At 53.2% G+C, this 14,415-nt stretch overlaps 2 protein-coding genes across 2 annotated transcripts; one reads left to right on the forward strand and one right to left on the reverse strand.

Annotated features, from left to right (window-relative positions):
• Window positions 1-568: 568 nt before the first annotated feature.
• Window positions 569-1,336, forward strand: LOC132321426 (olfactory receptor 14C36-like; the record flags this gene model as incomplete). Its single annotated transcript, XM_059834923.1, has 1 exon — window positions 569-1,336. A coding segment is annotated over one exon (768 nt), but the record flags the coding sequence as incomplete, so codon positions are not given.
• Window positions 1,337-10,284: 8,948 nt separating this feature from the next.
• Window positions 10,285-12,936, reverse strand: LOC132321427 (olfactory receptor 14C36-like). The gene is made up of 2 exons (XM_059834924.1): window positions 11,934-12,936; window positions 10,285-10,370 (listed from the first exon to the last, which is right to left on the reverse strand). Exons 1-2 carry the CDS (start codon window positions 12,931-12,933, stop codon window positions 10,285-10,287), a joined length of 1,086 nt encoding a protein of 361 aa, XP_059690907.1. The 5' UTR covers window positions 12,934-12,936.
• Window positions 12,937-14,415: the final 1,479 nt, after the last annotated feature.

Raw genomic sequence — 14,415 nt, forward strand, 5'->3', positions numbered from 1 at the left:
TGATGGACACTGCAGCCCTGTGAAAAAACACAGACAAAGTTATAAGAAAGTCATGCTGAGCCTCTCTTTCACAGCCCACGTTCTTCCATGTCATGAGTGCAGATATTGAAATTTTCTATGAAAGATGGATTACATCTGACATCCCCTGTGAACATCGGAGATGTCACAAGTCAGCTCCCATGTACCCACTGCAGCAGAGCAAAGCTGACTCCTCAGCAGCAGAAGGGCAGAGCTCCTGCTCCTCACAGCACACTCAGCCAGCACAAACTAGAGAAAGGAAATGCATTCCAACTGGGGGGAGTTGCTATGAAAAATGGTGTGGCTCTTCTCAGTGAAATCTGTCCTAATTTTCTCCTGTCTTTTCCTTCTTTGGACAGAACCCCAGACCAAGAAACAGCAAATGTCCAACAGCAGCTCCATCACCCAGTTCCTCCTCCTGGCCTTCACAGACACGCGGGAGCTGCAGCTCTTCCACTTCTGCCTCTTCCTGGGCATCTACCTGGCTGCCCTCCTGGGCAATGGCCTCATCATCACTGCCATAGTCTGCGACCACCACCTCCACAGCCCCATGTACTTCTTCCTCCTCAACCTCTCCCTCCTTGACCTGGGCTCCATCTCCACCACTCTCCCCAAAGCCATGGGCAATTCCCTCTGGGACACCAGGGCCATTTCCTATGCAGGATGTGCTGCCCAAGTCTTTTTCTTTCTGTTCTTGATTGTAGGGGAGTATTGTCTTCTGACCATCATGGCCTATGACCGCTACATTGCCGTCTGCAAACCCCTGCACTACGGGACCCTCCTGGGCAGCAGAGCTTGTGTCCACATGGCAGCAGCTGCCTGGGGCAGTGGGTTGCTCAATGCTGTGCTGCACACGGCCAATACATTTTCACTACCACCTTGTGAAGGCAATGCCTTGGACCAGTTCTTCTGTGAAATCCCCCAGATCCTCAAGCTCTCCTGCTCAGACGCCTACCTCAGGGAAGTTGCGTTTATTGTGGGTAGTGTTTCTTTTGCTTTTGGCTGTTTTGTTTTCATTGTGCTGTCCTATGTGCAGATCTTGAGGGCCGTGCTGAGGATCCCCTCTGAGCAGGGACGGCACAAAGCCTTTTCCACGTGCCTCCCTCACCTGGCTGTGGTCTCCGTGTTCCTCAGCACTGGCATATTTGCCTACCTGAAGCCCCCCTCCATCTCTTCCCCATCCCTCGACCTGGTGATGGCAGTTCTGTACTCGGTGGTGCCTCCAGCAGTGAACCCCCTCATCTACAGCATGAGGAACGTGGAGCTGAAGGAGGCCCTAAGGAAACTGATGCAATGGACATTTCTCCATCAACAATAACCTGCCTCCCCTTCTCTGCGGAGTGCCCAGGGATTCTCTTAGCCCAGGATTGTGCTTTTTTCCCCTATGATAATCCTACCTGGCAGTAATTGCTGGGGTTCATACCACTGCTCTTGAGGCTTGGTCCTGTTGTGTCTGACCCTTTCACAAATATGTTGAACACTGTGTCACGTCTGGCCTCTCTAATAGCATCTCTGAAATAAAAGGCAGTCTCCTGAGTGCAGTGCCTGACGGCTGAGCTTTCCTTGTAAAGGTCCGGCCAACAACACTCCAAAGGAATTGGACTTTTCAAAGTTTTCTCCTTCTGTTCTCACTGTGTTTGGGGCCATAATCTCGAATCACACCTGGGACACTAAGAACTTGTCTGAAAACCACCTTCCTGGTGTCCAGAGGCACTGGAGGTGGTGCGTGAACTCCCAGTCCCCTTCCTCCGGCTGCCAGAGGTATGACAGGGCTGATAGCAGCTGTCAGTGCCTCTGGAAAGGAATGTGGAGGGCTCAGGAGAGGACAGGCACTCTCCATGTGCCCGGGGGTGGGCTGTGAATGGGGACTCAGAAGGTGAAACCCCCTCAGAGGTGCTGGGGAGCAGGGCTGGCAGGGAGCAGAGCGGGGCACTTTTCCATGTCTGCCCACACACCCCAGCCCTGGGGAGGGGCCTTTCTTGCGTGGCCAGCTCCGTCCTCCTGCTGGGCTCAGGGTACTGGGGCATGGCCAGCTCTGCCCAGCCTCTCACCTGGGCCAGACCCCCGGATCCCACAGCAGGGCTGTCTGCTGATGGTCCCATGGGACACGACGGAGGTTGTGCAGGGGCAGGCAGTGGTGGGGGGCTGCACATAGGGGGCTGCTGGGGGAGCAGGCACAGAGGGCTGCTGTGTGGACTGTGTCGGGGGAGTGTTTCCCTGTCCTTTGATGCTCTCTGGTCCATGCAGCGCCTGCACTGTGGGGCTCTGGGACCATGTGGGGACCACTCAGCTGCAAAGGTCTCATCTTCTTGTCCCACAGTCCCCAGCTCGGTGTCAGCCGACGGGCACTGCCACGGGGCCTCTGTGCTGGGTGTAGGGTGTCTCCTCGTGCCCTGCTCTGATCCCATGCAGGCACCTGCAGTGCATGTCTTTGCTTGTAGCTGACCACCATGGCCCGCCTGCATGCTCCCAGGACATCCTGACCAGGCTGTCCTTGGAGATGGGTTGTGATGGTGGCTGAGGTGAGCAGCTCTGGTGCAGGCATGATCTGCAGAGGAGCACTCCAGCACTGTACAGGGTATAGAGTGTACAGGGGCTTTCCTGAACCAGGGACACCTCAGGGGAGTGGAGAGACCCATCAGGAGCCAGCAGCTAACATGACAGTGGCCAACGAGACCTGGGTAGGGCCAGGAGCAATGGTGGCCAAGCCCCGACATGTATAAAATAAAACCCTAGGGAGTGCCATGAGCAGGGCGGACAAATGGGGTGTGGTGCATCAGAAAGGGCATGGCGCAGCAGTTTGCGGGGAAGTTCATGTGGAAGGGTGTGCAGGAAGGGCGCTGTAACTCCACTGGCTTGACCAGGGAGATATGGTATCTACCCAGCAGAACGCCATGGCCTCTCTAAACTCTGCATCCACTGTGACTGTCGAGTCTTTGCAGAGCTCCATTGGGAACATGCTGGAAACACACCCTACCTTTCCTGGAACAAGCCTGTCAGGCAGACCGGACACATCATATGGAGGATTCCCTATCCTCTCTCCACCTAGCTGAACGCAGTCACTCAAGGGATAGGGGGAAACGGCGACAGGTTCCTGCCTGGCACAACAGACGCATCTCCTCCATCACTACCCCACCTTCCCAGGTGTCCTTGCACAACAGGTACGAGAATCTGCAAGTGGAACCCAATAATGACGAGGACGATGGTTGATCTAGGTTGGAGGTGTCCCCAAGGTTAAGTCAGACTACTCCCTGCGTCAAAACCACTTCCATAAAGAGAAAAAGATGGGCCACTGTCATAGGAGACTCTCTCCTGAGGGGAACAGAAGGCCCAACATCCAGACTGGACCCACTTCTTAGGGAAGTCTGCTGCCTCCCTAGGGTCTGCGTTAAAGATATGATGGGAAAACTTCCTACCCTGGTACAGCCCTCGCATTATTATCCATTCTTGCTTTTTCATGTCAGCAGCAATGAATCACAGAATCACAGAATCACTAAGGTTGGAAAAGACCTGTAAGATGATCAGGTCCAACCACCACCCCAACACCACCATGCCCACTAAACCATGTCCCGCAGTGCCACATCCACAGGTTCCTTGAACCCCTCCAGTGCTGGTGACTCCATCACCTCCCTGGGCAGCCTGTTCTAATAAGTTGCAATAAGAAGTCCAAGGGCAATCAAGAGAGAATTTAGGGCCTTGGGACGACTGGTTAAGGGATCAGGAGCACAAGTATTGCTCTCCTCTGTCCTTCCAGTTGCAGGAAATGATGAAGAAAGAAACAGGACGAGCCAGCAGAACAATACCTGGCTCTGAGCCTGGTGTCACCAGCAGAATTTGGGGATTTTTGATCATGAGTCGATCTACACAACACCAGGCCTGCTGGCAACAGATGGGGTACACCTGTCCCAGAAGAGGAAAAGAATCTTTGCAGAGGAGCTAGCAGGGCTCCTTGAAAGAGCTTTAAATTGGATTTGAAGGGGGAAAGGGATAAAACCAGGCTCACCAGAGACAAACCTGGGGGTGGCACACCAATGTTGGAGGGACGCTGTGCTAGCGAGGTCCTTCAGTCTGCTCCACGATGTGCTGAGTACAATGGAGCACATTTGAAGTGTGTTTATACTAATGCGTGCAGCATGCAAAATAAACGAGAGGAACTAGAAGCTTTGGCCCAGTACAGCCGAGGGTGCCCCCAACCTTCATGTCCCTCACCAGTCACTCTTTGTTTGTCAGTACTAGGTCCAGTAGAACACCTCTCCTTGTTGGCTCCTCCACCAGTTATCATCAATACACTGGGGGAACCTCCCGGACTGTAAATGCCTGGCTGTGAAGCCTTCCCAGCAGGTATCAGGGTGAGTGAAATCTCGCAGGAGAACTGAGACCTGTGATGGTGGGATGACTCTCAGCTCTCTGTAGAAGGCCTCATCATTTTCCCCACCCTGATCAGGTGGCCTGTAATCAACACCCACAACAGCATCTCTCATGTCAGCCTGCCCCTTAATCCTTACCTACAAGCTCTCAACTCGCTCTTCATCTGCCCCCAGGGAGAGCTCGATACATTCCAGTTGCTCTCTCCACATAAAGAGCAACTCCACCACCTCCCCTTGCTGGCCTATCTTTCCTAAAAAGAACACAGCCATCCATGACAACATTCCAGTCATGTGAGCTATCCCACCATGTCTCAGTCATTGCAATGAGATCATGGCCCTGCGACCGCACACAGATCTCCAATTCTTCCTGTTTATTCTCCATGCTGCTCATTCTGGGCGTCACCTCAAAGCACCAGGAGGAAAAGAAGGTTATCAGAAGTAGTCAACATGGATTCACCAAGAAAAGTCATGTCTGACCAATCTGATAGCCTCCTACGATGACATGTCTGGATGGATAGATGCGGGGAGGGCAGTGGATGTTGTCTGCCTTGGCCTCAGCAAGGCTTTCGACACCGTCTCCCACATCATCCTCAGAGGCAAGCGTAGGAAGTGTGATGGAATGGACAGTGGGGTGGATTTGGAACTGGCTGATAGATAGAGCTCTGAGGGTTGTGATTAGTGGCCCAGAGTCTAGTTGGAGGTCTGTCACAAGTGGCGTTCCTCAGGGGTCAGTACTGGGTCCAGTCCTGTTCAATATATTCAGCAATGACCTGGATGAAGGGATAGAGTGTGCCCTCAGCAAGTTTGCTGATGACACAAAACTGGGAGCAGTGGTGGATACGGCGGAAGGCTGAGCTGCCATTCAGTTTCACCTGGACAGGCTGGAGAGTTGGGCAGAGAGGAACCTGATGAAATTCAGCAAAGGCAAGTGTAGGGCACTGCACCGGGGGCGGAATAACCCCCTGCATCAGCATAGGTTAGGGGCTGACCTGCTGGAGAGCAGCTCTGTGGAAAGGGACCTGGGAGTCCTGGGGGACAACAGGATGACCACGAGTCACCAATGTGCCCTTGGGGCCAAGGAGGCCAATGGCATCCTGGGCTGCAGCCAGAAGAGTGTGGCTAGGAGGGCGAGGGAGGTTATCCTTCCCCTCTACTCTGCCCTGCTGAGGCCGCATCTGGAGTGCTGTGTCCTGTTCTGGGCTCCCCGGTTCAAGAAGGACAGGGAACTGCTGGAGAGGGTCCAGCAAAGGGCTACGAAGATGATTAGGGGAGTGGAACAGCTTTCTTAGGAGGAAAGGCTGAGGGACTTGGGTCTTTCTAGTCTGGAGAAGAGAAGACTGAGGGGGATCTTATCAATGCTTAGAAATAGTTAAGGGGTGGGTGCCAGGAGGATGGGAACAGTCTTTTTTCAGTGGTGCCCAGTGACAGGACAAGAGGTAATGGGCACAAACATGGTCATAGGAAGTTCCGTCTACACATGAGGAGGAACTTCTTTCCTTTGAGGGTGTCAGAGCCCTGGAACAAGCTGCCCAGAGAGGTTTTGGAGTCTCCTTCTCTGGAGATATTCAAAACTCACGTGGAAGCATTCCTGTGCAACCTGCTGTAGGTGAACCTCCTCTGGTGGGGGGGTTGGACTAGATGATCTCCAGAGGTCCCTTGCAACCCCTCTCATTCTGTGATTCTGTGATTTTCTTGGTGGATCCTTATCCCCTTCTGCAAGAGGGTGGGGAAAACTCTAGTCAGGTCCATGTTGAAGCTGTTTCTGTGTTGGAGGCAGTGAATGGATTTCTTTTGTCCCTGTCCACCAAATGCAGTGTTGGCTGTGAGTGAGGCTGTTGCAGTGGTCAGGAGGGTATTTTTGCCCTCACAGAGATGACAGTCCCTCCTGTCCATGCAGGACTCAACTTGCGAATCCCCAGCAGAAGGTTTCTTTAGCAGCGTTGTGCCCGCTTTCTCCCAGTTCTGAGCTCCTTGGCCCCTTGGGGAGGCAGGAGGAGGGCAGGGCCTGTGGGAACCGGAGTCAGAGGCCAGTAGAGGACAGAGGCCAGCAAGAGGTCACTTCTTCCTGAGACCCCGTACGCAGCGCGGTGTTGTGTATATGTGTTCTGAGCGGTGCTGAGGAGGGGGGATAATGCCTGCTGTGCTGTGTGTGCATCTGTAATGGTGTTGGTATCTGCATGGGGGTGTGTGATGCTATGGATATCTGCAATGGGATCAGTATCTGCAATGGCCTCTGCATCTGCAGTGGGAAAGAATCTGTCAGGGCATCTGCAAAGGTATCTGCATCTGGAATGCTGTGTGTGCAACTGTCCTGTCAGCTACAGCTCTCCAATGCAGCCATCACTGCGGATGGAGATACCATTGTGGATAACATTGCCAATGCTGGTGCAGATGCCACTGGAGTTGGAAATACAGTTTCAGATGCAATTGCTGATGGAGATGCTATTGAGGATGCAGGTGCCATTGCAGATACCATTGCAGATGCAGACACCATTGGAGATGCAGGTGCCTTTGAAGATTCTTTTGAAGGTACCGGCACCGATGCCACTGGAGATGCCACTGCAGATGCAGATACCATTACAGACACCACCGGAGACGCAGGTGCTGTGTCAAACAGCATTGCAGCTGCAGATACCACAGCAGATGGCATTGAAGGTGCTAGTATGATTTCCAATGCAACTGCATCTCAATTATGCTGAGTAGAAGCAGCTACTGCAATTAAATACTCATGCTTTTACTCATACTTTTTGTCTTTGTCTTCTTGAAAGTGGATCTGCAAACCCAGTTCCTATTTCATATAATGAAGACTTCCGATGGGATTTCTAGGAAAGGACCGATGGCAGGGAAAGGGAGGACTCGAGGTTGTTTGGGGATGAAATAGGGCTAAAAACAGCTAGTCACGATGAAGGAGGTTGCTGGTAAGTACACTTGTCCAGCCGCACCCTGCAACAGATGGCCCCAGCCTGTCCTGCCTTCTTGTTAAACTCCATTTCACTACTTCCTGGGGTGAGGGGGATCTCTGTTCTTTGTACGTGTGGAGGTGTGAGTGCCAGCCCCTGGAGGGGGGACCACAAGTCATAGGGGCTCACGTGCCCGGGGGGAAGCAACTGGAGAGACTGGGAGGGGGGATTTGACTCCTGGAGGGAGCAGGTGGTCCAAAGCATCGCCTGGAGAAACTGTGGGGTCTTGGGGCTCTGGTACTGGTAAGGCCATAGGTCTGGACCAGGAGGGGAAGTGGTCCTTTACATGCCCCGGCAAGTACCTCAGATACAGCTCTCGAGGTGGCACTGGCTGCTTATGGTCAGACCCCGGAGCTCTGCCTGAAAACCTGGGAACTGCTCTCAATACTTTAAAAAAAGAAAGAAAAAAAACCCAGCACCTTTTTACCAGCTTCAATGTTTCAGTACTTTCAATAAAATATCACTGTATTTTCTATCCTGCCAAAATGGGACTTTTGAGACTGTGTATTTATTGCGGGAGAAGAAATCCTGATCTTGCCCTGTGCTTGCATTGCCAGTACTCTGTCTATCATGCTGTGTATTTAATCTCCCTAACCTTCCAGGTGTTTCTACCTGTCCTGATCAAACTCCCCACGTCGGAAGTCATCTCTTCAGAAAACGATCTGGACATACGCACTTTCCACTGTTCTCCAGGGTTTTCCGCCTCTTACTCTTTGATCATTCAGATCCCTCTCACCTATCACCCTGCTTTGAGCTCCAGGGAGGTAAAGCGTCATTGTCTTTCAGTCCTCTCTTGTCTTTCAGTACTCTCCCTCATAGTCCCTATAGGCAACTCTTCAACTGGGGTGGTGAACCTCGTTGGAAGCTGCTAAAAATAACCATACAGCTGAGAAGTGTGTTTATTGTGGATTAAGTTCTCTTCTGTTTTACTTTTTCTTCTTTTTTCTTTCCCCCAATTAAAGAACCCTGTTTCCATGCAGTTCTCCATGGAGAGCAGGTAGGAATTGCTGCAAAGCAGCTGTAATATTCAGCTGCAGACTTTGGTGGAGAAGTCTGATGTAAAGAAAAGTGATGCAAGTCCCTGGTGGCCAACGAGATCAATGGCAGGGTTGGAGAGGTGAGGAGCAAGGTTGTCCATACCGTGTCTGGCCTCAAGGGACTGCTTTTCCTACCTGTCCACACCTCTTTAGGAGACACTCTGCATCCATATCAACTGGAGAATTCTCCTATCACATCTTCAGATTGCTCATTGAAAAGGTTGAGCTAGCTATGCTACTTCAGGGTAGGTGCCTACCTCTCTAATTGGCTATACAAATGTTGAAGACCTGAAGAAAACTATAGAAGAGGCATAGCTCGTTAGCGCTTTCTGCATTTTAATGAGCCCCATGGTGTATGTAGTGCTGACTCCAGGAGCCTCAGGTACTGAGAAGAGACTGAACAATCCACTCAAGGAGACAAAGGCAGAAGACAAACCTAAAATACTCTGAAGCATTACTGGGCCCCACTGAGGGCCATTACTGACAAAGCCTCCCCAGGGACTCGTTAGAGCTGATAATTGGAGGCTGTGATTGCAGGTAGGCAAAGGCACTGTGCAGGTGGCTCTGACGCTGACAAAGCCCTTGGATTGTTACATGGAGCACAAAGGCCAAGCCCTGACCCCCGGCCCATGGAAGGGGGATCCTGTCCCTCACACGCGGGTCAGGGCCCTTCCTGGGCCAGTGGATGTGGGGTCTGCAATGCCCAGTGCAGGACAATGGAACAACACTCCCAGCTTCCCCATGGGGTTGCAAGGAGGAAATGAGGCTCCAGTGCCATGAGGACAACATGTCTTCTCACAGCCCTTGGTGGCACAGACAACTGCCATAGCCCAGAGGACAAAGACCTGGGTTCTGTTCATGCCTTCCAGCCTGGCCAGCGCCCTTGGCAGTTTCCATCGCAGGCTGTCCCACACCTGCCCCTGTTTTCCTGCAGCCTGTAGACATCCATCTTGCTTCTCCACCTTGCTCTCCCCTGGGCATTTCTCTGCCTTCACTGACGTCTCCCCACCCTCACCGGCCGTTCGTTGAAACACAAAGCCATGGTCTGATCACCAACTCTCACTGGGTGAGCTCTTGCACCACAGCTCTACCCTTCGAGTGACATTTCTTCTTCCTCATGTCCAGGCTCCACTTTCCAAGCTGCACTTTGTAGCACTTTTTCTCTCTCCTGCTTTTTCCCACCACCAAGGAGAGATCAAAATTCTCAGAAAGCACCCTTCAAGCACGCGACCTAACTCATCAGCCTTCTTGTGGCCCTTCACCTGAGCTGAGAGAGTAAACTCACTGTGATCTTCTAAACCACGTGACTTTCCCTGGCCTTTCAGCTTCTTGGATAGGCACAAACAAGCCCTATGCCTGCTGCTGTCCCGTCAGGTACTCAGGCAGAAGGCACATGCCAACCCATATCCATGCCCTCTTCCTGGATGGGGCTCCACCATGTGGGGGGATAATGACGACGTTCAAGAGTGTTGGCCCAAATGCTAATCACTGAGGGATTCTGGGTATGACTGCCTTCTAAAAAGACTTTGTACCGCTGATGACATTTGGGCCTCATCATCCAGCCAACTTTCCACCCACCCTACCATCCATTTCTTCATCCTGGAGAGCATCAATCCGGCTCTAAGGAGACTCTGGGAGATGATGTCAAAGGCCTTGCAAAAGGCCAGGTACACAACGTGCCCTCGTTTCCCCTAACCATTCTGGTTCAGCAATGCCTTTCTTGTCCTTCAAGGGCCTGGAGATGGCTGCAGGACAACTTTCCCCATGTCCTCCTAGAGTCTGAGGTAGGCAGGCCACTTGCAATTCTGTCAATCCGCATCCCTGCCCTTCTTGAAGAGGGGTTTGATGTCTGCTTTTTCCAAGGACCACAGAACCTCCATGATTCCTCCGGCACTTTTGAGGTCACAATCCAGAATCACAGGCAAGGGTGACGTAGCAGTCAGGAGCACTTGCTATGAGCCTGTCCAAGGCAGCTGAGATGAATGTAGCTGTGAAAATGGAAATTTGTTCTTGGAGTCACACACAGAAATGTCGGAGCTCTGCCAGGTGCCCATGTCTCAGCTGGACTCGTGCACTCCTCCTACACACACGGGTGATCAGAGAGAGGAGTCCTTGCCTTGCACGTGCAGAGGCAGTGCACTGCAGCAGTCACAGTGTCAATCTGACCTCCTGCTGCTGCTCCCAGAGGCTGGGAGGCACCTCAGCCCTGCGGTGTATCGCCCTGCTCTGCACTCGTATGAGATGCTCCACGGCATGAGGAATGGACACGGGGACGTGGATTAAATGAAGCACATCCCAGTGCTGCATCCAGGTGCTTTCCCAGGGGATGTTACTCTCGAAGTGAGAAGTGACCTCGAGACACTGTCTGTCCCAGAGGCCTTCATGGCAGCCCCAGAAAGAGCTGATGGCATTTGTGCTCACTCGGGTTCATCTCCCCACACGCACACCATGTGCATGCTTACGTCTCGTCTGTACAATGCAAACCTGGACTTCTGACCTGGTCATTCGGTGTCCCTCTGTGGAGGGACAAGCAACCTCTCCGAGCTGGGCTGAGAGGCCAGTGCTGGACATGGTGGTGGTTATTGGCTGGTGTGTGACGACTGCCCTGGGGCAGCTGCCCGGGGTGTCCAGTGAACACGGGCACAGGTCAGACCCTGCTCTGCTGGTCCTCCATGTCTCTCGCAGGAGCCCGGCTGTGCGAGGACCCTGCTGTGTGCCCCCACCCTGCCCACTCCCACACTTGAGCTGCTCATTGGATTTCTCCTCTCCGGGGCACTTGCCATCCCAGCCATCCCAGCCCCTCTCTGAATCTTGCCACCTCCCTGCCCTCTCCCCAGCCAAGCCCAGCAGAGCAGCCCTGGTGGGACTGGTCCCACAGCAGGAAATGGAGGCCAGTGAGAATGTCCATCCAGCCGGCACGCTGAGGAGATCTCCGCTGCAGGCAGCTTGCAGCCCCAGGTGCCAAACTTGCTCCCCAGGACGGCATGAGAGAATTGGCCCAGGGGATGCTCAGGAAGGGCCTTTTGCCCCTGGGACAGGGCAGCCTGCCCCCAGCTGCCACTCTCAGCAAAGGGTTTCTCTTTCCATGTCACCCCTGCACACACACAGTGCCCTGCTCTTCTCCTCGCACTGACCAGCCACCCCTGCACCCCCTCCCCAGGCTCCCCACATCCTCGAAGCTGGCGGCGTTGCTCTGAAGAGCAAGCAGGCTGTGGTTCCCAGGGCCATGGGGTGAGTCCACAGGGTCATGCTGGTCATGCTGGGAGGCAGACCCAGCTCCCGGTGACTACTGCCCCCTTCACCTCAGCACACAGACGCTGCCCCACGGCTCCAGAGAAGATCTCAGAGAAAGGATCTCAGGCAAACCACCCTGAGCAGGGTCCTTTATTTTGTTTAAACACACAGCTCCCAATTTACACAAAGTCTCTGGGTCACAGAGGACAGGCAGATACTGAAATAGAAATAGGATGAAGAATGACTTCCTTTTTGTGGACAGCATTAATACAACCAAGAAAAGCTAAAAACCAAAGAAACCAAACCTAACAACCTACCAAAGAGAGTCTGGGCATGTAATGAGTTATGTGACAAGTGATATGCAGAAGAAGATGGGCAGTTCATTGCTGCTTCTGAAAAGCAACCAGTCATCAGTTTCCTTAGGGCATCCTTGAGCTCCTGGTTCCTCATGCTGTAGATGAGGGGGTTCACTGCTGGAGGCACCACCGAGTACAGAACTGCCACCACCAGGTCCAGGGATGGGGAGGAGATGGAGGGGGGCTTTAGGTGGGCAAACATGATAGTGCTGATGAACAGGGAGACCACAGCTAGGTGAGGGAGGCATGTGGAAAAGGCTTTGTGCCGTCCCTGCTCAGAGGGGATCCTCAGCACGGTCCTCAAGATCTGCACATAGGACAGCACGATGAAAACAAAACACCCAAAAGCAAAAGAAACACTAACCACAATAAACCCAACCTCCCTGAGGTACAAGTCTGAGCAGGAGAGCTTGAGGATCTGTGGAATTTCACAGAAGAACTGGTCCACAGCATTGCCTTGGCAGAGTGGTAGTGAAAATGTATTGGCTGTGTGCAGCACAGCATAGAAAAAAATACTGCCCCAGGCAGCTGCTGCCATGTGGACACAAGCTCTGCTGCCCAGGAGGGACCCGTAGTGCAGGGGTTTGCAGATGACAATGTAGCGGTCGTAGGCCATGATGGTGAGAAGATAAAACTCTGCTGACATGAAAAGGACAAACAGAAAGACTTGGGCAGCACATCCTGCAAAGGAGATGGCCCTGGTGTCCCAGAGGGAATTGGCCATGGCTTTGGGGACAGTGGTGGAGATGGAGCCCAGGTCGATGAGAGAAAGGTTGAGAAGGAAGAAGTACATGGGGGTGTGGAGGTGGTGGTCGCAGACTATGGCGGTGATGATGAGGCCATTTCCCAGGAGGGCAGCCAGGTAGATGCCCAGGAAGAGGCAGAAGTGCAAGAGCTGCAGCTCCCGCGTGTCTGTGAACGCCAGGAGGAGGAACTGGGTGATAGAGCTGCTGTTGGACATCTTCTGTCTCTTGGTCTGGGGGCTATGTCCAAAAAAGGAAAAAACAGGAAAAATTAGGACAGATTTCTCTGAGAAAACCCACTCCATTTTTCATCACAACGCCACGCAGTTGGAATACCTTTCCATTCTCTAGTTTGAGCTGGCTGAGTGTGCTGTGAGGAGCAGGAGCTCTGCCCTTCTGTTGCTGAGGAGTCAGCTTTGCTCTGCTGCAGTGGGTACATGGGAGCTGACTTGTGACATCTCTGATGTTCACAGGGGATGTCAGATGTAATCCATCTTTCATGGAAAAGTTCAATATCTGCACTCATGACATGGAAGAACGTGGGCTGTGAAAGAGAGGCTCAGCATGACTTTCTTATAACTTTCTCTGCGTTTTTTGACAGGGCTGCAGTGTACATCAGTCCTTTTCCCATCTGCCCTGTGTTTTCATTTTGCCGCCTTGAAGACGACTTCACACACAAATTAGTCTTTTAAAAAAAACCCTAAACCTGGACTCTGATGAGACCAGAGGAGTCCTGTTTCAAAGGACAGCTCTGCAAACTCTTCTCCAGCCCAGCCCAGAGGTGGAGGTGTGATGGAGAGGGCAGGACACGACCCCTCCCAGAGAGAAGCAACTGACTCTGCGAGGAGAGTGCCGACCCCCAAGGAAAGGCTCCGCACTCCCGAGGATCCCACAGCAGAGCTGCGCCTTTCTGGGGGGCAGCCTGCAAGCCCTACAGGACAGGCAAAGCAGAGACTCGGGGGTCCCTCAGATGGGAGGTTCTACAGAGAGAGTCAGCTCATTGCCCCGCAGACAGTGCCCAGCAGACATCTGCAGGGAAACACAGAAAGAGAGCTGCCTGAGCGCACCCTCCCCCTGTGCTCCTTTGCAGTGTCCTCCCAACCCCGTCCCTGTCTCTGCTGCCTGCAGCTGTCCCTGCCAGGAGCTGGTTCTCTGTCCCCTGTGTCTCCTCCCTGGCAGTGCTCACAGAGCCCATCCCACCCGCTGCCTGCTCAGCTCTGCCCTGCAGAGCCCTCCCTGCAGCAGGACACTGCCCAGGGGCATCTCTGGGTGTGCAGGCTCTGAGGGGAACATCAGACCAGCCCTGGCGAGGCTGGAAAAGTGACACTGATGCTGTCTGTGACCACGGCATGGTGATTTCCAATACTCCCCGCTTTATTCACCTCTAAGAGGGACAGATTGGAATTTCAGTGCCTCCTCCGGAAATGAGAGATTAATTTCTATGTGCCATTGCCCACCCAGACAACCCAGAGGAGAAGAGTGAAAGACCAGGATCCTTCCCTTTCAGGCAGCCCCTGCCTTGCTGTGCTTCCTGAAAAGTCTCCTGGGAAGATCCTGCAGTGATGTGGAGCTGAGGGCAGCCCTGACCCACACAGCACCCTCTCAACAGCAGAAGGACCCTGCCATTGCACTGGTCTCTCCTTCCACCCCCAGCTTCTCCCCACAGCGCCGTGGGGAGCTCCCCGGGCAGGCTGAGTGCT

Source organism: Gavia stellata, unplaced genomic scaffold (genome assembly GCF_030936135.1).
Source record: "Gavia stellata isolate bGavSte3 unplaced genomic scaffold, bGavSte3.hap2 HAP2_SCAFFOLD_42, whole genome shotgun sequence".
In the NCBI taxonomy this organism is placed as follows: Eukaryota; Metazoa; Chordata; class Aves; order Gaviiformes; family Gaviidae; genus Gavia; species Gavia stellata.

Excerpts from the sequence above, each read along its gene's own strand:
- LOC132321427 (XM_059834924.1), bottom strand. The coding sequence starts at position 12,933 with ATGTCCAACAGCAGCTCTATCACCCAGTTCCTCCTCCTGGCGTTCACA. Across the intron at positions 10,371-11,933 it reads ACATGCCCAGACTCTCTTTG|CTACATTCATCTCAGCTGCC; the intron begins GTAGGTTGTTAG and ends CCATTTTCACAG.